Here is a 21,591-nt window from a genome sequence, read left to right as displayed (position 1 = left end):
TCATAAGTAGGAGCCCGGAGGGAGGGTCAGCAGGGAGGCGGGAGGCTGGGTAGCCAATGGGCAGTGAGGGGAGGCGGGACTGCGGGGACCGGAACAGGGAAGCGGGAGGAGGGGAAAGAGTGACCGGGGCAGTGGCGGCGGAAACGGCGAAAATAAAGAAAATCAAGCAGTCAGCGAGCGGAGGCCGGTACCTGTGAGCGGCGGAAGGAGGTAAGTGGTGCCAACGGAGGTTGCAGTGGGTGTAAGGCAGCGGCAAGCATAGGCAGCGGCAGGCGTAGGCAGCAGCAGGGGAGAGGAGCGACCGCCTGTGGGTCACAGGGGGGTCACACTGACCAGCGCGGTGAGGATCCCTAAGTAGGAGCCCGGAGGGAGGGTCAGCAGGGAGGCGGGAGGCTGGGTAGCCAATGGGCAGTGAGGGGAGGCGGGACTGCGGGGACCGGAACAGGGAAGCGGGAGGAGGGGAAAGAGTGACCGGGGCAGTGGCGGTGGAAACGGCGAAAATAAAGAAAATCAAGCAGTCAGCGAGCGGAGGCCGGTACCTGTGAGCGGCGGAAGGAGGTAAGTGGCGCCAACGGAGGTTGCAGTGGGTGTAAGGCAGTGGCAGGCGTAGGCAGCGGCAGGCGTAGGCAGCAGCAGGGGAGAGGAGCGACCGCCTGTGGGTCACAGGGGGGTCACACTGACCAGCGCGGTGAGGATCCCTAAGTAGGAGCCCGGAGGGAGGGTCAGCAGGGAGGCGGGAGGCTGGGTAGCCAATGGGCAGTGAGGGGAGGCGGGACTGCGGGGACCGGAACAGGGAAGCGGGAGGAGGGGAAAGAGTGACCGGGGCAGTGGCGGCGGAAATGGCGAAAATAAAGAAAATCAAGCAGTCAGCGAGCGGAGGCCGGTACCTGTGAGCGGCGGAAGGAGGTAAGTGGCGCCAACGGAGGTTGCAGTGGGTGTAAGGCAGCGGCAGGCGTAGGCAGCGGCAGGCGTAGGCAGCAGCAGGGGAGAGGAGCGACCGCCTGTGGGTCACAGGGGGGTCACACTGACCAGCGCGGTGAGGATCCCTAAGTAGGAGCCCGGAGGGAGGGTCAGCAGGGAGGCGGGAGGCTGGGTAGCCAATGGGCAGTGAGGGGAGGCGGGACTGCGGGGACCGGAACAGGGAAGCGGGAGGAGGGGAAAGAGTGACCGGGGCAGTGGCGGCGGAAATGGCGAAAATAAAGAAAATCAAGCAGTCAGCGAGCGGAGGCCGGTACCTGTGAGCGGCGGAAGGAGGTAAGTGGCGCCAACGGAGGTTGCAGTGGGTGTAAGGCAGCGGCAGGCGTAGGCAGCGGCAGGCGTAGGCAGCAGCAGGGGAGAGGAGCGACCGCCTGTGGGTCACAGGGGGGTCACACTGACCAGCGCGGTGAGGATCCCTAAGTAGGAGCCCGGAGGGAGGGTCAGCAGGGAGGCGGGAGGCTGGGTAGCCAATGGGCAGTGAGGGGAGGCGGGACTGCGGGGACCGGAACAGGGAAGCGGGAGGAGGGGAAAGAGTGACCGGGGCAGTGGCGGCGGAAACGGCGAAAATAAAGAAAATCAAGCAGTCAGCGAGCGGAGGCCGGTACCTGTGAGCGGCGGAAGGAGGTAAGTGGCGCCAACGGAGGTTGCAGTGGGTGTAAGGCAGCGGCAGGCGTAGGCAGCAGCAGGGGAGAGGAGCGACCGCCTGTGGGTCTTTGTGGCACCCTGATCACACTTCCCAATAGTGTCTTCAGAAACGGGACAGGCAGTAGAAGTGTCCGTGATCAGCGTTGGCGATGTAGGAATAACAGCAGTCAGGGGGTTTTCAATTGTCCTTTTAGATCTAGTCTTTACGTTGTCATCAGTGCCTGACGAGCAATGACCCACATGTTGGAAATGCGAGGAATCTTGCATAATAGACTTCCCAGGATGTTGGGCAGCCACCATGTGTCCTTTGCTGGTCAGAATATAAAATGGCTAAACATCGAAGGGAGCATCAGATTTTTGATTTCTAGACTGACGAACAACCACTCGATCTCCTCTAAGAAAATGAATGCCCTTTGCATGTCGGGGCTTGTCTGCATAGGCCTTAATTTTCCTTTTACGATACAAGTCTTTAATACAGGTCTCTTCCTCAGTACTTGATCTACTGTTGGTCCATTGAAGTAACTAAGTCATCATGGCTTTCCCAAACGTCAAGGTTGCAGGCCTTTAGCGTGTGGTTGAGTGAGGCGTCGAACGGTAAGCTTGAAGTGGATCAGCTTTCTTAAGAGCACTCGTGAAACATTAGAAAAGGCCATTGGCCTGTGGCCAAAGAGGTGTGCTCATCTGATGCTTCACATTAAGATGACTGAAAAAGTTTCTGAATATTTGACTGTTAAAAGGTGGGCCATTGCCGGACTTTAAATTTGCAGAAATGGGGCATGGCTTTGCTCTAGCCAAGATGTCTGCAACTTAGCGAGCCTGATAACTTAAACCTACCATCTGACACAGTATCCGGCCCAGTCTGCACTGCATCGCCGTAAATTAAACCCACGGGGCGACCGCTGGCTCCACAAGCGTCCATCTGTAGGAAACTGGCTTGCGGAGCCCTGTAGCGAGTTGGCCATCTATGCAGCGGCAGAAGTGTGCCGAGCCGGAGGCAGAGTATCAGGGCCGGTAGGAGCCTGGGGGACAGCGACAGGGGTGGAGTGGTTCCCCGCTCCCAGGATGCCTGAATAATGATGCAGCGATTCCCAGAGGCTGGTGGCATGTGCAGGTGGGGGTTGGGTGGCTTGATTTAGTGGTGGGAAAGCCATGGCCTGGAGACCGCTCACTATATCGATCAGCCGTCCCAGTCGTAGGAGGGTAGACAACCGGGACAGGACGATGGTTAAGGGAGGGCCCTGGCGTGCTGCCGGACGCAACGGACAATTCTGCTGTGCCTGGGTAGTCCCTGCCCCATAAGCTGGACCAGGGCTAGGGGAAGCCCCTGATAAGGGCCAACACGTCGGCTCACTGGAGGGGCAGTGATGTCTCTGGATGAGCCTCGCATCTGGGCCAGGAACACAACTGCGGCCACATGGAAGGGGCACTTGCAGGTGAGAGCCACTACACTGCCTAAAGGAGGCACAGGGAGGATAGCAGGAGCGGCCCATACAGGTAGGAGCAGTGGGGATTGGGACGGGGTGGGGCAGGATGGGGGGTTCTCGACAGATGACGATGAGGGAAAATGAAATAAATAATTAATTTACCCCCATCTTCGTCTGTCGAGATATCCCCCACCACACCCCACTGCCCCACTGCTCTTACCTGCATGGGCCTCTCCTGGAGGATAGAGGGGCCCCGCTGGCCCGTTGGAAACCAGGGATTGAATGGAGGTGGAGCGTCACCGAAGTGAGCTTGACGCCTGGGTACTAGAACTATGGTGGATCCTCTGAGGGTTCTCACTGGGCCCTCTCCATTCCCTTCACTGAACGGAGCCTGTGGTGCTGTTCCTCACACTAGTGAGGGCACTGTCCACGATTGGACCCCTGGAGCGGTGCCCCTGCTTTGCCTTTCCATATTACGGGCCTCAACTAGAGAGCGAGATGCAAGGAGGCCTTGCTGATGACCTGACGCGGCGTGCACTGGTGATGCCTTCCACGGGGGACCCTACCCCAACAAATTGGACATAGTGGGGCACCTCGGCTCCTTCTGCCATTCTGTCCCACCCGTTGTTGTTTCTAGGGTGTCATGGTGACACCAAAGGGACAATTCTTGCCATAATAATTTTTTTTTTTACATATATACAGTTTCCCAGCAGTCCATGAAGGGTGCTGGGTCGCCTGGGAGGTCGGTGGAGCCGATGGAGCCCTCTTTGGGGGCTAATATGCAGCTACTCAGGACCTCAAGACCTCGCTGGAACATAGAATAGATGCTGTCACAATAGATGTTGGCCTCCTGTGGACGGACCATCAACAAATGTCTGAAAAAGTAATGGCCGCTGAGTCCAATAGCCTTAACCTCCAATCTACATCCAAGATGTTGGAAGACCATGTTCTCAGCCTCATGAAACAACAAGAGATCATGGCAGCTAAACTCGAGGACCAGGTGGGCAAGGAGTGGGTGGGATCCGGAGGGGTAAGAGGGACCTAGCACCAGCCTCTTCATGGAAGACCTGATAATCAATGTCCTTCACCCCAAGTGCCTCTCAACATTTTTTGGGTTGAACAGGTGCACAGGGTGCCAATCCCACCACCAAAACTGGGGGCTCCCCCATGAACTATCATTGCCAGGATTTTCAACTATCGAGACAGGGATGCTATACTCCAGGCAGCGCGCTCAAATGGGGGCTTTTAAATATGAACACGCAACAATGCACTTTTTCAGGACTTTACATTGCAAGTACAGCACCAGCACCGCAGCTTCGAGGAAGTAAAGAGGGCACTTCATGCTAAAGAATTGAAGTATATCAATCTTTTTCTGGCCAAACTATGTGTAATGGTGGAGGGCAAATCATGGATATTTACATCGCCAGCAGAGGCGTGGGACTGGCTGGAAGGCTGGTGTACCTTGGAGAGGCAGCAGCTCATGGGGGCAGGAGAGGGCGCCCCTCGTGTTAGCAGGGAGACAACCCAGTAGCACTTGGTGATAGCCAGACAACTGATGGCGCAGAGAAAGAGGTTCTATGAGCTACACTTCTGGATGCGGGATGACTACACATATACATTGCATTAAAGGCTTTTTTTAGGACTGATGTCTTGACTGGCGGGGGAGATCCCCTACTGGGGGCCATCATTCAAACTTTTATCCCTCCACTAGCCTGCTGGCCTGCACTGAGGGTGTGGGGTGCAGATATACTTTCTTGCTTGGCGGGTTGGGTTCCAGGGAAGTGCAGTGATAAGTGTTTACCTTCATGCACACGGTTGGGCACACGGGTGCAGAGGGACTGTGTGCATGAACAATTTATGAGCAATACACATGAAAAGACAGTGCAATCTGTCCTACAAAGGGTTTATGAGGGCCTTGAGCAGTTGGTAACGTATTGGTGGAGCAGCCAACACTTGAAAGGTTTGTTGTTCAGTTTAGGGTGACAGGCACTCTGCAAATCGGGGTGGTGGACATTTTTAAACCCAAGGTGCAGGGGAGCATGGAATTGGGAGTTCATTGGAAATTCATGTTATTGTTTTGCATTCAACGTTTTGCACAGTACATCAAGTATATTTGTGGTCACATGGCGGGGAGGTGGTCCGTCCATGGAGAGGAGGGAGGGTGATGATCATGTCAACACACTAGGCGGGAAGGCCCTTTAACACCTCACATCCTGGTGGCACAGGCTCGCACAGATTTGAAGATCCTGTCTTGGAACTTGAAAAGTCTGGGCTGCAAGGTTAAATGCATCCTAGTAGTGCAATTTATCGGATGACATGCCCCAAACCTTGTTCTCTTGCAGGAGACCCATTTAACACATTATAGCAAGGCCCTGGACCATTGGGGCTACACCCTGATAGCGCACGCAGGCTTCACAACTGGATCCAGGGGCACAGGCATCCTCCTGAAATCTTCAACACCATACACACCTGGTCGGACATGGCATGAATCACTAAGTAGAATTGTGCTGCAAACGGGCATTTGGGAGGGCCAGACGCTCAAGCTGTGCTCTGTTTATGCACTGCCAAAAATACAGGGGAACACTCTCTCAGCACTTGGCACTTCTCTTTTGGACATGCCGACAGGCATCCTGATTATGGGGGGGCAAAATGAATGATGTGATGGCACCAGGACAGGACATGTGGCTAGAGAGGAGGGGTGCGTAGGGCGGGAGCCAGCTCCAATCCTTTGCAGATACCATTGGATTGGTAGACCTTTGGCGGGTACATTACCCGAATGTAAAACAGTTCACCCACCTTTCAGCCAGACACAAAAGCCTTTCCCTACTGGACTAGATTTTTACCCATCACAAAAGTGTGAGCCCCTTCAATAATATAGCGCATCTGGCACGCAGCATTTCTGACCATTCCACGGTGATGGCCTCCCTGATGGGTCCAGTGAGGGAGACAGTATTGCCTCCCAGTTTAGCATATTGGCATTTAAAAGACCCAAAATACCAAGACCAGATAAATGAGTGGACTGATCAACACTTCCAGGTTAATGCAGGGTCAGTCGACTCAGCCTGCACTTTGTGGGAGGCTTTTAAAACGGTGCTGCGCGGACACACCCTGGCCCTTAGTGGGATTAAGATGGAGGCCCGGGCTGCCCAGGGCTTAAGTCTGTAGCAAGAGATCACATCCGTAGAGCGGGCGGTAACAAAGGGTGATGTGCCGGATGCAGGACATGTCCATCGCCTCCGACTAAAACAGTGGGAAAGGATTGATGTCAGGCGCACGCCTTGGCCACTCAGAGACAGTTGTATGATTTCTGTGATAAAATAAAGATATAGAAAACTCATAGCCTGGCTGGACAAGTGAGACATGGACAGAACCTGGGCCGTCGAAATTCAGGATCATAAGGGCGGAGTTCACACCACCAGGGCCAAAATAGTAGAAGCCATCACAAAGTACTCTGCAAATATGTACTCCTCCAGGACTTCTAGGTCTTGACACTAGTGTGCGGACCTCCTGAAGAACCTTACACTCTGAGTCCTTTACACAGAAGACAGGGAGGCACTAGTACAAGACTTGACGGTGGAAGAAATTGAGGGAGATATTCGCGGGCTGCAGTCAGGGAAGGCAGCGGACCTAAAGGACAGCCCGTATAATTGTTTAAATGCATGGCAGATAAAGTCGTGCCCCACATGCTCAACATGTTTCAAACGGCGAAGAAAGATGGGACTCTTCCAATCAATCAAAGGATGGCCACAATTGCAGTTCTTCTTAACAAGGGTCTGTCCCCACGGCCTGTAACTCCTACAGGCCCATATCATTACTTAACCTGAAGGCCAAGGTACTGGCCAAGGCTTTGGCTAACAGACTAGTGAGGGTCTTAACCTCCGTACCAATCCCAGTTCATGCCGCACGCGGGGCACCCAACTTAATATAAGGTGTCTGTATGGTGTTCTGCACATGATGGCAGCTCCAGCATCGGAGGAGGTCATAGTGCTTTCCCTGGAAGCGAGAATAACCTTTTATAGCATAGATGGCCATATCTGTTCTCAGTTCTGACTGGGTTAGGCTCCTGCCCCAAATTCTGCTCATGGGTCCAACTCCTATACCGGGACCCCATGGTGAGGGTACGCCTGAATAGAGTTGCAGAGCCGCACGCAGATGATTGCTAGCACATGGCACTAAGTCAACAGGCATCTGAGCTGGGAAGGTAAATTGACCGCCACACCTCCACTGTGGGACAGTGATCAACTTGAGGAGGTAAAGAAATTACGGGGCCTCCTTCGATGGGGACTGAGAGGAATCGACTGCCTTGGGGACGTTTTGAGGGGGGGCACACTGTCTTTGGCAGACCTCCAAACCAAATAAAACATGGGGGCCAGGGAGCACTACTGATACCAACAACTGAGACATGCACTGCAGTGCCACATACCTGAGGGAGTCCTCACCCTTGGAGTTCCGCTTGTTACTGGACCCAATGCTGGTTAAGGCAGTCTCCTTAGTATACTGTCAAGCCTCTTAATAGAGTACTTACAGTAGCAAAGTCTCGTATGTATCTAGAACAGTTGCTGGCCATGCCAAGGAATGAACGTAACATGGAAACATCTTTTGGGGGACTGCCAGTTGACATCACTTGCTCTTTAGCTGGATCAGGAGTCATACTCCAATCAGAATAGCTATGGCCAAAGAAGTTTTGTATTGTCTAATGGAACTTACATTTCTCTGTATTCAAGTTAAACCTGCATCAACAAGTAAATGACACACTTGCGTGCGAGCTTTATCATGCTCCTTCTGTGTAGCTCAGAAAACCAATATGTCATCGCTATATTTGAAAGCTGTATGATACGTCAAATGACATCTTGGAAAAAACTTTGCAGCTGATGACCTACCAAAACACATTCTTTTATATCGGAACAGACCACTATGTGTAGAAATGGTTGTAGGGTGCTTGCAATGCTCCTCGAGTTCCATCTAATGATATCCTTTATTCAGATCAAGGCCAGAGAAGACCTTCGCACCATTCATTTTTGTTAGCATGTCGGCAGTGTGCGGACCTGGATACCGTTCTCTTCAATTGCCTTGTTCACTTGACGCATGTCAACACAGATCCTTCACAGTCCTTTTTGAGTGCTTCCACTATGGGAGAAACCCATGGCATTGGATCAGTGGAACGGTCAATGATATCATGTTTGAGTTATAATTCAAGTTCTTTTTCAACTGCTTCCTGTAAATGAAATACAATTTGTTTGTCTTTGAGCAACAGGATGGAAGACCTCATTCATGTGTAATTGTACTTTCATAGTCTTGAGTTTTCCAAACCCATGAATCAACGAAGGGAACTGAATTATTATTTAATGGCGAGCATTCATGTTCTAGTTCACTGATATTAGTCCCCTATCAGCACCTGTGCTGAAGCTAGGTAAACAGGCACTTGATGCCATACCTTGAAGTACGTGAATGGGTGCTTGTACTTTTGTTTTCGTGTGTTTCATCATCGCCACAAATGAACCATGACTTTTTAATAGCATCTATGCAGCCCATCTATACACTTTAGTTTTCAGTGGCGTAAATTGGGGCAATGCAGATTGTTCATTGTATTTTTTCTCAGGCATATTGTTTATTGATGCACCACTGTCATTAATAAAAGGTATTGAGCAATTGTTTACTTTCAGTGTAATCTTCAGTCAATGTTTTAATGACTTTGGTGCTTTTTCATGTCGACTTTTCTTTGACCTGTGTTTTTCTTCACATGCGGTCAGTCCCACATGTGCACATTTTTCTGAGGTAAACCTCAATATTGCACAACCATCTTCTTCACTTTTACTTGATATTAATACTGAGGAATTTTTTGACAATGGTTTAGATGGTGATTGACTTCGTTTGGTGTCAACTTACCTCAGCTGGTGTTGTTGCTTGACCTTGTGGATGTGCGTCGAACGTCTCTTCTAGAACATTCAGGTGGCCATTTTGTCTTGGCACTGTGATGCATTTACTTTTTCCTTCACCTTACAAACCATTACAGAATGGTTCTCCTTCCCACAGCCTCTCCAAATCTGTCCAATGGTGGGACATTTACCTTTGTGTGTAAATGAAAATCCATACCTGAATTATACCAGTTTATGGGATTAGCTGAGACTTACAGAGAAGTTCTCTCTATCCCTGTCCACTAGGATCCACTTCCTCCATGCAATCTCTAAGGCCCTGTGCTGTGCTGGCTCATCCTTGATTATTATGGGAAACATGACCTCTTTCTTGGTCCCTATTGGAGCCCTTCACTATCCTGGCGACCATTGGAGTTGTTCTGAGCCTCCACCCTGCAGTTTTGGCGGTGACCACTTTGTGTATGGACGGCTCTGAAAGATGAACTGTGGGCACTCCATCTCGGGCTACTTTACCCAATGTTGTGGTATGATGACTAGGCCTGGGCAAAGGTTGTGGAGTTCTGCTATGCAGAACTCCGCGGTGTGACAAAAAAAGTCTGCTGCGCCGAGTTCCGCAAGCGGCAGAGTGCTTTAGGTCACACCGTTGGTACTGATTTTTAGCGCAAACCGCACTATGCGCAGCGCTTGAGGGCTCTACTTCTTTCTGTCTCTCGAGTAGATGTTCTACTCGAGAGGCAGCTTTCTCAATGTGAACGCAAGGTTTCTCAATGCAAGTGGTGGTACAGTTGTGGCCATCCGCGAACTCCCGCGTTGAGAAATCTTGCCTGGAGGTTGTCAGGAGTAAGATTTTCCTCACTGGTGAGCATGAGCGAGGAAAAAACTCTCAGCATAGTATGCGAAGAGCCGAGTGGGAACAAACTATGCATACTCCTTGAGTGGAGCTTAATTTCAACCCCAGACCTAATGATGACTCTCTTTAATGGGTTCTGGTAAGCAGATGACCATTTCTTGTGTTTGAACGCTTTGATTTTAGGTGTCTTTTTGTACTGTCTGACACCTGGTTGACCTCTGCCTCACAGCGCTTCTGATTGCAGCATTATCTTGCAATTTGCTGTCACTATTTGCGGGTGTTTCAAAACCTGGTTGTATCTGCCCTAACATTATCACTCTGTATAATGTATAGATTTTTGTTGTGTAGTAGCAGGTTACCTCTATTTATGGCCTTAACAGCAGGTTCTTGATCAATGATGTGGAGACTTCTCAGTGAGGCTATCATTATCTTCAAATGCTTTCACCACACACGGAGCTTGGTGTTACATGTCTTTATTTGTCTGAGTGTAACCGCTAACTCAACATTCTAAACCTACATTCACTTCACTACACTCTAACACTTAAGTCACAGTTCTATGGAATGCATCAGGAGCCAAATGGGTTCAGTCCTTGCTAACTCACACAACACTACAGGTTTAGCTGTCAGATTGTGGTTAGCAAACCGATACCATCATGTTCCTACTGTTTATACTCTTGTGTTTAGCCTACAAAGCTTCCTGTCATGCAGAGGGTTCCGGAAAAAAATGTATGGAAAGCAAAAATAGACTATCCTTCAGAAACCTATCCTGATTCACAAATTATCTATATTTCAAAGTACATTTGTGAAAAAAGATGAACGGAGAAGAGATATCAGTATTTATGAATTATTTTGTATTTTGGTCAATAGTCCTAATTTAAATGTAAAAAAGAGATATTTAAATTTTGCAATATGGTTGTCAAGTCTCAAACCTACCACTTTATATTTTGCAGTCTACTATCTGACCAGTTTTATACATCTTTATATTTTATGTATGGAATATCTACTGAGCTAAATCTAATATTTAATTTTTAATTTCTGATTTCTAATCCCAGACTATAACAAAATCTGGTTTAGAAAATCTTAACCTACAATTTATAATTTTCTGACCTTTGATTCAGTATTATTTTTCAACCCACCAAGTGACACTAAATGTATAATAAAGTTGTTACAATGACAATCGGCAAAATCTGTTAACTTACAACAAGTTGTTTTCTGGCCAGGGATCCAATAACATTTTTAATTCTGATCACCAAAGAACAAAGGTGTGACTCGCCCTTGTGTGCGTCATGGCTCCACGCTCCATTTTTATTACACTAGTTTCAAATAATGGTGATTTATTCACTATTAGTGTGTTATAAATGGAAGTCGAGATTGATCTGTTGGGCGTAGTGCAATAAAAAATATAGTACTCAGACTGAGAAAGAACCAAAGCTGTTGGTGTTTGTTGTTGGTGTGAGGAATGGTGGAGAGTCTTCTAGAATTCTGTTTTACCTTCAATGGAGAGGATCAGGTAGAGTTGAGGAATAGTCACCAAAGACCACCACGGAGAGAAGTGGAAAGACCACTTTCACTCACAAGTGAGGGGCAGTGCCAATGCCTACACCTCAGCAGATGTGCCTAGGCCCACCAGGGGAAATCAAATGGAAATAAGCTTCTGCTGTAGAACAGGCATGCCAAGAGGAGTGGGCAATACAGTGTAATGGGCAGGAGCCAACAGAAAAAAAAACTGGGGTGCGAAGCAAATTCAACAGAAGCCAAAGGAACTTAGTGTGAAGTTGGTTATACAGCAAAAACGCCAGTGCACATGAGTTAGATGGAATAGTAGAAAACTTCACCATGTTGGTATGGAAAAGTTAGAAGAAAACACAAGGATGGATGCTGAACAAGTATTGGTAGTTCATCGGTTTTGCCTATGTGGTGAATAAATAACTGTTTTTATCAATTATCGTCTGGGAGATGGAAAGAGCTCCCTGATAAATAACATGGGAGTGGAGAGGATGTGGCACAACAGCCAGGGCTGCTAACTTGAGAGTTGGGGATCCTGGTTCAAGTCTCGACGACAGAAACATTCTGTGATCCTATGCAAATCACTTAATCTCCCTGATGATAAATTGTTATATAAATATGCAGCAAGAGTAAAAAGTGAAAAGAGGCAAAACTGTATGAAAAGATAGTTCCACCAAAGCGGATGTTAACAGTATTTCGGCGACTGGAAACTGATAAGAGAAGCAGATGAGAAAAAAGCATTGGTAAATGCAGGAAAATATGCTACAGTCAATAGAAATAGAGAAAAAGTAAGTAGCAAGCAAAGGAACCAATGGGAAGCAAGGAAAGAGAGGAGGCGGGATCGAAGTCCCTTTTAAGTTTATATTAGACACAATAGATTTTTTCAAGCACAGAGCAAGCGCTGGACAGGTGAAACCTAAAAATAAAAAATGTTGAAAAGGAAAGAAGTGAAATGTACATGTGGGGTAACAAGAAAGAATCACTCAACAGCGTCCAGAATAGTGTGAAGAGGAAGGTGCTGAGAATTTAATATCCATGTACCAGCCAACTGGAGCATACCAATTTTGAAGCAGAGAGCAGTTTGGTAGATGAGCTCCATCCCTAGAGAGAAAGGAGGCAGTATGGCATGACCTGCAACACCGGTTTACAGACTCACGAATCAAACATGCTGAACATGAAACATAGTGGGAACAGTGAGACCTGGATGAAACTAAATAAATGCCAACTACTATTGAGCATTTTAAGGAACAAAAGGAGTGCCATTAAAACCATGTGGGGCCTTGAGGTTGTTGGGTTGAACTAAAAAATCACATACAAGGGGCAGCTCACAGCTTGGAATAAATAAAGACCGGGAACTATAATTAGTTTGTAAAAAGAAATTGGGGTTTAAATTATACATTAGTATTTAGTAAGTAGCCAGGACCTCAAGGTAAACACAAGAAGGGTTCCTGAGGACTTCAAAGAAAATGGGTCAGAAAGTTCAGAAAAAGGGAGCAGAAAGAATCCACAGATAGATTACAAGGAGAGCAGCTGGTAGAGACCATATAGAAGTGGGATCAACGAACACAGAGAAAGAGATCAGAGAGAACAGCAGATTAGATTCAGAGAGCAACATGCATTGGAATTCCAACCTGTCTCACCTGTATGTAGGCACGTGATACTGGTTGGCATTACCAATTATGTTTTCCCTGCTCATATACAAATATTGTCCATGTGCAGATAGAAGAGAGACTGAGGCATGCGACTTGCTGCTGTCTGGTGTCGGTGTAGTAGTCTTGGGCATGGCTGATTTGTAAAAGAGGTGCAGACTTCTTGGTGCTACTGGTCTATTGCTCTGCCATGCTCCATTCCTCCATCCCCAAGCTGCTGATGAGAACCAAGGAATTTCTTGAACTGTAGCTGCTACCTATGCAGCTTAACAGCTGCTGATAGCAACACTTTGGCTCCGACCAGCAGAAGCAAATGCCTCTCACTGAGATCCCCTTGGCTGTCTTGGATGAAAGGGTTTCTTCCTTCCCTGCCCAATGTAAACTCGAGGCCAATTTGCTCTTTCAACATTATGGAGAAACACTTCATGCACGCTTGGTGAAATTTCAAGTAAAAAACAAAACATAAAATAAATAAATGCAAGCGATAAGAAGCCCTTTTATGTCACTTTGGGGACAAATGCTTTGTTGGACAAATGAAGAATCTACAGACTGTGAAACCAAAATGCTCACATGGACATGTGAAACACAGAAAGGGAGAAAAGCCACCAATAGGAGCAAGGCAACTGAGATTGACATGAAAACCAACTAATATTGAGCAAGGATTGGCTCTGTGGAGTCTTTTATATAATGTGTGGAATAAACAACTGGAACTGTTTGAACTGAGGCTGCAAAAGAGGTGGTTCAGAATTAAAAGAACACACATGGGGATCAAAGGGCATGTAGAATGGGATGCCAGGAGACATACAGGAGAAAATAGAGCATATACAAGTTGCTAAAAAAGCACGCAGAGTGAGAGCAATGGAAAACGCCGCACTGTCTATGGGGGTTGGATTGTGTGACTATATTCGGTATTTATGGGGAGACCAAAGATACTCACACAGTAGAGCTGCACAGAGAATTTCAGATTGGTCTGTTTCTCTTCTCCTATATTCATTTGACAATTCAAGCACATCTGAACTAGATACAGAAATCAACTATCTAGGAATACATGCCACTTGGAAGTCTCGCCCTTCTAAAGAAAACCAAAACCTTCTTCGTGCCTTCTTTGATTTTGTTTTTCAGTCCAAGGTTGGCATTGTTAAACCTCATAGCTCACCTGTATCTGGCATGGAGTGCTACCTTCAAATAGAGTAAACCAACCCCACTCTTACCCATAGTTGGAAAGGAAATGTTGTTATTGCTGTGTCATAACTGTGTTCATCAATCAACACAGTTATGATCTGCGACTAATATGAAATCTTCTCACCTATCTGTTATAAGTACAGCCTTTGTGAATGGTACGGGAGGGTGAGTCAAGGAAAGCTTGAGCAAGACCAGGTCAAATGTCTGGCTTTGGCATGACCTTTGACCACGGGGTATGACATGTCAAAATAAAAGCCAGACAGGCATTCCACACATTTCCCATTTCCCTGCTTAATACAAGTATGCAAAATACAAATGCTGCTAAACACGGGACTGATGACTGCAAACATAACATTCAAAACGGTGTTTTCCCTCGTGAACTTTCTTTACTAGTACAAACTCGTGTACATGAAACTCTGCATCTGAGCTCTGCACATCAGTGCGCCTCACAGAAGACTTGTAGAAACTTAGTGGGCTCTTCACCACCTCTTTGTCTGTTGTCCGTAATTGTTTTTACCGAGTTGTTGAGCTGCTCTTCAGGTTGCTCTCTTGTCAGTCTATGTATTTGACTCCGTGTCTCTTTAGCTCTTGACAGAAGTCAACAGAATCACAGTCCTTTGGTGTTAAACGAGCCAGAGAAGATAATATCATTGCAGTATCAAAGTTGCACACTGTGAACCAGGGTGCCTGGCTTCATATTCCGCATTCCCCACTACACCAACTTGTGTAATAGAGTGAAGCAAAGTGACTTCACTAATTTCTCATTTACGTCGATTGATATATTTCAGAGCCCCATATTTAGTCCCCTTTTTAAAAATGGATGATGATGTTGCTGCATTTAGATAAACAATTTTGGCCATATATAAGGGACACATGACAACGGACCTATCTCTCGGGTTTGGTTTTTTGATTGTTAATAGATGTTTCGAAGTTAATGTTTAAAAACTTCACTTTAAATAAATGTAATTCAATGCAGTGATATCATATAATGTGCTAAATTAAATAAACTTCCAAATCTAAGAATGGCATTTTTTTACATTTTTGAAGTATTTATAATATTTTTACTTAATGTTTTCTGTGTCAAATATTTTAAGGGCTCGGCACGTCTTGGGGCCAAAGCAGGCTCCGGGCTCCACCCTGCCCATTGGCTTGATTACCCTGGCCTCGAACTGAGCATGAAAAGCCTGTCCCTCTAAAAAAACAGGAGGGGACACTGGGTCCACCTCTCCCTCGTGCCCTGAGATTTCTGCATCTTGCCGCAGTTCACGTGTGCAAGCAGTTCATGTTGTTCATTAGAAATCGTTACATTGAATCTGTGTTTATTTTACAGGAGTTTCCTTCACATCGGAATGTTTTCCTTGTAAACCTGGTACATACTCTGAACAACCAGGTTCACCCGGATGTAAAATATGCCCCAGAAATACTTATTCCGACAAAGGAGCTAACGATTGTTCCAAGTGCGATGAAGTAAAAGAGTACGCAGGTAAGCTTTAAAAAATAAAATAAAGCTAGTATTACCACTAATTTCATTCAAAAAGCAACCTAAATCGACAGTATGTTTTCGAATTATCGATGCACTGCACTGACAGATGATTGATAAGTTTTTAATTGGTTGGAAGGCATGAAGCTATTACTTTTAGGGAGCAGAATTGCATCTAACGTTGTTTGCTATATTATTTTCAAGAAATCCCAAAGCAGGATTGTTATGGTTATGTATACAGTGTTGTTAAGCAAGGCAATTGAAGTCATATAAACAGTAAATTAAAATCCTATACGTTGATAGAGAGAGAACATTTTTTTTTAAAAATCAGTTTGTCTTCATCCACGTTCTGGAAATGGGGTTGCAAGTAAAATGTGAAAGATGTAGGTCCTCATTACTGGTGGCTTGTAAATTCTAAAGAGCCCAGCAACTGGAGTATGAGTTACCGTCTCCTTGAGAATTATACATTTTGTTTTAAACAGGGACATTTCTGCTGCTGAAATCTGTGTGAAACTCCAGGGGAAAACATGCATGAATCAGTGAGAGAACACAGATTATCACGTTACTACCCACAAACATGTAATCCCTGGTATTGTCCCACCGTAGATTTACCCAGGGCCCTGGTAAAGGTATTTCTGGGGTGGGCAAATGATGGGGATTATAGTGGCCCACTCATAATGAGGACTCCTGTTCCATTCATATCGTTTTTTTCCAAGAGTAAGTGCAACTTTCGTTCAGTTTGAATTTCAGGAGTAAGAAAGGAGTATGTCACAGCTACTCACAGAAAAATCGTAGGGAATTCCGCTGTATAGGAGTAACTTGAAACAACATGCTGTCTTAACATGAAGGATAGGGTTGTATGACATGAAAACACATGCCTTTACCACAAATCTTTTACCATGCATTACCTTGTATAATTAAGGTAAGCTAAAATATAAATAAATAAATATATACACAAACGTAAAAAATTCAAAAGTTATAGTTATAACTTTCATTTACAATTTATCCACCACCTTCAAATTATTATAAGTAGCGCACCTCGTTACACACTCTTTTCATGTCATTTGAGATGCCATCAGTGATGCCATAAATGATGCCATAGAACATGTCATGAGTGATGTTATATGTAAAGTCATAAGCAGCGCATGACGGGGGTGCAAATTATAGTTGGTGTTACTAACTATACCTGCTGAATTTCTTTGTTTTATTTAGTTTAAAACATTAACGTTGTCACTGAGAAATTCACCTAGCTGTAATGTTACTTTAACCTTTGTTTTTCCTTGTGAACTTCTAGGTTTTATTTTTAAAGTAAAGTAATTATTTTTATGAATGTATGAATTGTAGAATGACTTTATAATATCGGTTGTGTTCAAACTTTTATTGTAAGAAAACAGGGTATGGTTCACAGTTTGCAAAATCTTTATAAAATGTGTGTGAGTATTAAACAGATAAATATTCTGTAGAAATTGTTTATGTGCTCAGTTGTTTTAACTCTGATATCAAGACATGTCACCAGTGATCTGTTTTTGAGGTGTCATTACTCTCGTCAGAGGAAGTACACCCTAAGGAAGGATTCTTTTTGGTTCATAAGGATGTCTTTATTTAGACGAAGAAGATTCCATCCTTTTTGCTTTATTTCACTATTGGATTTTGTTGAAAGTTTCTGTGAAGTACGTTACCTGTAAACTTCGCAGAAAAGAGTTCAGCCTAGGGGGCAGAAATGAAAAAATATATCATGAGTGCCACAGGGATGTGGAGCCAACTGAAGTCTATGCATCTGCAAAGGCTTGCACGGGCAGTGTTGGCTCGTGCTGTGGAGCTAGACTACTGTACAGGGGCTTCAACATCATTTGCTCCAGGCGATACTATGCCTGTGCAAGTTCTAAATGGACAAGCGGACAATGACCCTTCTTTTTTAATAAAACTCTATTTTGCTGCTTGTGTAAGCAGATCATTTTTTCATTGGAGAGAATCAGGTCTGCTCAGGAGAAGCTTTCCAAGAGCACAAGTGCCCCCACAGGCTGTTTTGTTTCCAACATTTTTTTAAAAGTTTTTCTCTTTTTTGGTTTTAAGGAGATGCTGTTGGTGTTTAACACTTCAAAGTGTATGCTTTTGTCGTAGCCTTTTAAAAATAATTTAACTCTCCAGAACCTGCGTGGCATATCCTACCTTCCTGGTGTCCCGGACCGGCGGACTTCGTTTCCTGCTCCTGTTGCCCTGCTCCCTGCAGCTGTCCCGATCTCCCGCTGCCGCGTAGACAATCATCGCGGCCGCAGTTGGGAGACGGGACCACACGCCCCAGCAGCCCCAGCAGACACTCAGCTGACCAATAGGAGCGCGCCAGGAGGCGTTCTAATCTTCGGTGCTGCTCCGGCAGAGCGGGTCAACTCTCCAGAACCTGCGTGGCATATCCTACCTTCCTGGCGTCCCGGACCGGCGGACTTCGTTTCCTGCTCCTGTTGCCCTACTCCCTGCAGCTGTCCCGATCTCCCGCCGCTGCGTAGACAATCATCGCGGCCGCAGTGGGGAGACGGGACCACACGCCCCAGCAGACACTCAGCTGACCAATAGGAGCGCGCCAGGAGGCGTTCAAATCTTCGGCGCTGCTCCCGCGTCGCAGGACCGCGCGCGGGTAGCGCCGGGAGAAGCCCGGGACAAGGGCGGGACCGTCTGTGGCCGTCCGGGGCCGGAGGAGGCCGGGCAGGGCTATCCCCCTTAGTTGTGAACATCTGGACATCGCCAAATACACTGAAGTAATCAGGGTGCTTTAATTAATTTTTTGTGGCTCAACGACACCACGCTGTATGTTGTGGATTTTGAGGTGTTGTGATACGCTATTTAGGTCTGTGCCCGCATATGTTATATACGTGTTCCTGTGGTGTGGAGTTGGCCTTTGTTCCCTGCACATAAAGGTCTTAGGAATATAGTATCCGCTAATAAGCATTCAATTCCAAGGCATTTCACCACGGTATATAACAACTTTTAACTTGTACCCAATTTTTATATTGGTGGTATCATTTCATAGTAAGTGCTATTTTAAACGGTTGCTATTGTTTTAGAAATTTTATTATATTATTATGATTTTCATCTTTGGGCAGCATGTCTAAAACGACTGGGACCCCTCGTTCAACTGTGTCTACACTTGATAATTATTTAGTCAAAGTCGTAGACAAAATCAACAAGGAACGCAGACTATCCCTAGGTTTGACCAGCAATTGTGGTCCTGAGACTACAAGCCAATTAGTTTCGGTCGAAATCCATTCATTTGATGACAGCCAAGCATTGGCATCTACAGTTTCCCCATCGAGGGTGGGTGTTTGTGTAACAGAGTCTACTCCGGTTCCCTCGCCTAATATCGACTTGCCCATGGATTCTGATATTAGCAAGTCTCCTAATGTCACTGTAGTTTCAACCCCTCTACCCCCTAAAACACATAGAGTGCTAAGATCAGGTTTACATGTTAACAGATATGTTCAACCCAAAAAGGGGGGCCGCAAAAGCAAAAAGAACACGGTCGCTAATGCTGGCTCCCCTGAGCATACCTGTTCAGACTATGGAGATAACCCTACCCAAATGATACTAGCACCAGCTCAGCTCGACATGTTAATCGGTATGATTGATAGCAAGCTAGACAAAATTATCATACCGCTCTTAGATAAACTCGAGGCTGTATCCAGGGAAGTGAACAGATTGGGTGAACTGGTGCAACAGGGATTTAAATCCCATAATAGCTCCCCATCGATCGTTGTGGTGGGGGAGACCGGGGATTTAATGGGCCAACATGTGCAACAATCTAAAACCTTAAAAAGTACCGGACAAACATGCATGGGTTCTATTTCTCCCACTCAGTCAACTAAAGGGATTATTCCTAGTAATGATCGGCGGGGGTTTGCTGGTAATGCCACACAATGCGCCCCCGGGGATACATCTAGTGCTAATCCAGCTAACGGTGCCCCAACTAATATAATTACTCATGATACGGGGAACACGAATAGGACTTCAAGAAGGGGGAGGTTTAATGATAATCGCCTACCCCAACCTAATCTTCCACCCGACTACGCACCTTATGTGGCAGTTTTGACCAACGTGCCAGCTATCAGACAGGACGGGCCTAATCGTACTGTGGAATCCCATGATTCCCTTAAGAATAAAACTGTGGCTTGGCTCAACCGTGAATGCGGTTTTCCTGCGGCTATGGCGGATCAGATCCTGGTTACCACCAGAACAAATTGGATTGGAATGTCCCCCAAAAATATTCCTGGTGATTGTGTTATCATAAATTTTAGTAACCCTCACCAAGCAACGACAGCTCTGATTCGCGCTACGTCCCGTCCCAGCACTGACCAGGGTATCGTACTCCATCCCCTTGGCTTTTTCTATAGGCAACATATTGAGCACCTCCCATTGCAGCGGAGGGGAGGGATAATGAGGGGAGACGAGGGCATTAGTCTGATAAACACCGAGGTAGCTACTGCTAACCGTTATCAATGCCTGAGTGGATTGGACCAAAATGATTGACAGGAGAAGGGTGCCGCCTCAGGCCCTACATAAGAACCTCCAGGGAACCTAGGCTTGTTGACAATTGGCCCGAAAATGTGTTTATCAGGGTTGGTGGCGGAAATCCCTGTAGTCTGTCTGCCCCCAGCCATAATGGGAAATATACCGGGTAACCCTGTGTCAGAAGACGAGATTTTAAATGTTGCCCCTTCTCAACAGGATAGCATTGGTATAAATTTGGGGACAGGTACCCACACCTCATTTGATTGTTACATTGTAAGTTGGAATATTGCTGGGATTCGATCAAAAACAGATAGTCTGGGGTGGATGGAATTCTTGGATCTTTTTGACATTATTTGTTTACAGGAAACTTGGTGTACTGATTTTAAAGGCTATAGTGGTTTTAACTGATACCAGCTTCCTGCTATTGGCTCGGTTTCAGGTAGAGCCAAGGGAGGTCTACTTGTTTTGATTTCAGTTAAAGCCCCTTTATCAGTTATCAAATATGTACAAGTTGGGGTTTATTCCCAGATTTTATGGCTGCAAATAAAAGGAGGTAGGAATATTCTTTTAATCAATTTTTATAATAATTGTTTTAATGACTCCAGGGATCAGCCGGTCAAAGATCTTTCCAAAGCACTAGAAGAGTTGTATAAGGACTCTAATGAAGTCTTTGATTTGTTCCTGGTAGGGGATTTTAATATTACCAACTGTCCTTTCTCTGAGGCTAATGTTTGCGGATTAGTGGACGCTCACGAGGATGGGATTCTCCATTTTAAACACTATTATTATGGAGATGCCCTAAATTTCCTCGCCTCATATAATATGTACATTATGGATAACGAGAAAAATGCACAAGGGGATACTTGTCCCACCTTTTCAGGCCGGGGTATGAACTCTGTAATAGATTTTATCTGCATTTCCACGGGCCTGGAGGTTTTGCTTACGGCCCCAAAAGTAATAGATATTCAATTAAGTGACCACAACTGCCTGGTAGTAAAGGCTAAGTTGTGGGAAAAGGATGATGTTAGTATCCCGGCCGTACTATTAACAGTATAGAGGCAGAGCGCCCTAATGGTACAAGACTCAGGTGGAAGGGGGATAAGGCAGACATTACGTCTGATTCCATCATAACCAGTTCCCTGCTACATATTACCGCGATTCTCGAAGATAATTTATGTACTTCTTCCTCAATTGAACATTTTATTAGTATTAATGCGGCCATTAACCTAAAACTTACAGATACCCGTAAACATAAAGAGGACCAACCGCGGGGCTGGTTTAATTCAGCTTGCACCTCGGACTTGAGGGAGCTGAAATCTGCTCTATCTGTCAAACCCAGAGATAAGGGACTGGTCATAGATCTAAGAGCCAGATACAACGAAACCCTTAAAAAGAGGAAAGTGGAACTTCGGCAAGAGGCCTGGGAAAATTTGTCCATGGCAGCTGAATTGAATAATTGTTCCCTATTCTGGAAAACTGTCAACTCCCCATTTCTTAAAGACGA

General features: G+C 46.2%; 1 protein-coding gene across 2 annotated transcripts in view; it reads left to right on the top strand.

Moving 5' to 3' along the window:
- ELAPOR2 (endosome-lysosome associated apoptosis and autophagy regulator family member 2) overlaps positions 1 to 21,591 on the top strand; it is a 449,018-nt gene that overhangs the window by 212,387 nt on the left and 215,040 nt on the right. For both annotated transcript variants that reach the window (XM_085652909.1, XM_085652910.1), the window contains exon 7: positions 15,438 to 15,590. In XM_085652909.1, the coding sequence (XP_085509035.1) occupies positions 15,438 to 15,590 (153 nt within the window). The remainder of the gene's footprint in view (positions 1 to 15,437; positions 15,591 to 21,591) is intronic.

The sequence above is a fragment of the Triturus cristatus genome, chromosome 4_1, assembly GCF_964204655.1.
Source record: "Triturus cristatus chromosome 4_1, aTriCri1.1, whole genome shotgun sequence".
NCBI classification, from domain to species: Eukaryota; Metazoa; Chordata; class Amphibia; order Caudata; family Salamandridae; genus Triturus; species Triturus cristatus.
The sequence above is the reverse complement of the archived record's forward strand: the minus strand, read 5'-3'. Positions and strand labels throughout refer to the sequence as shown.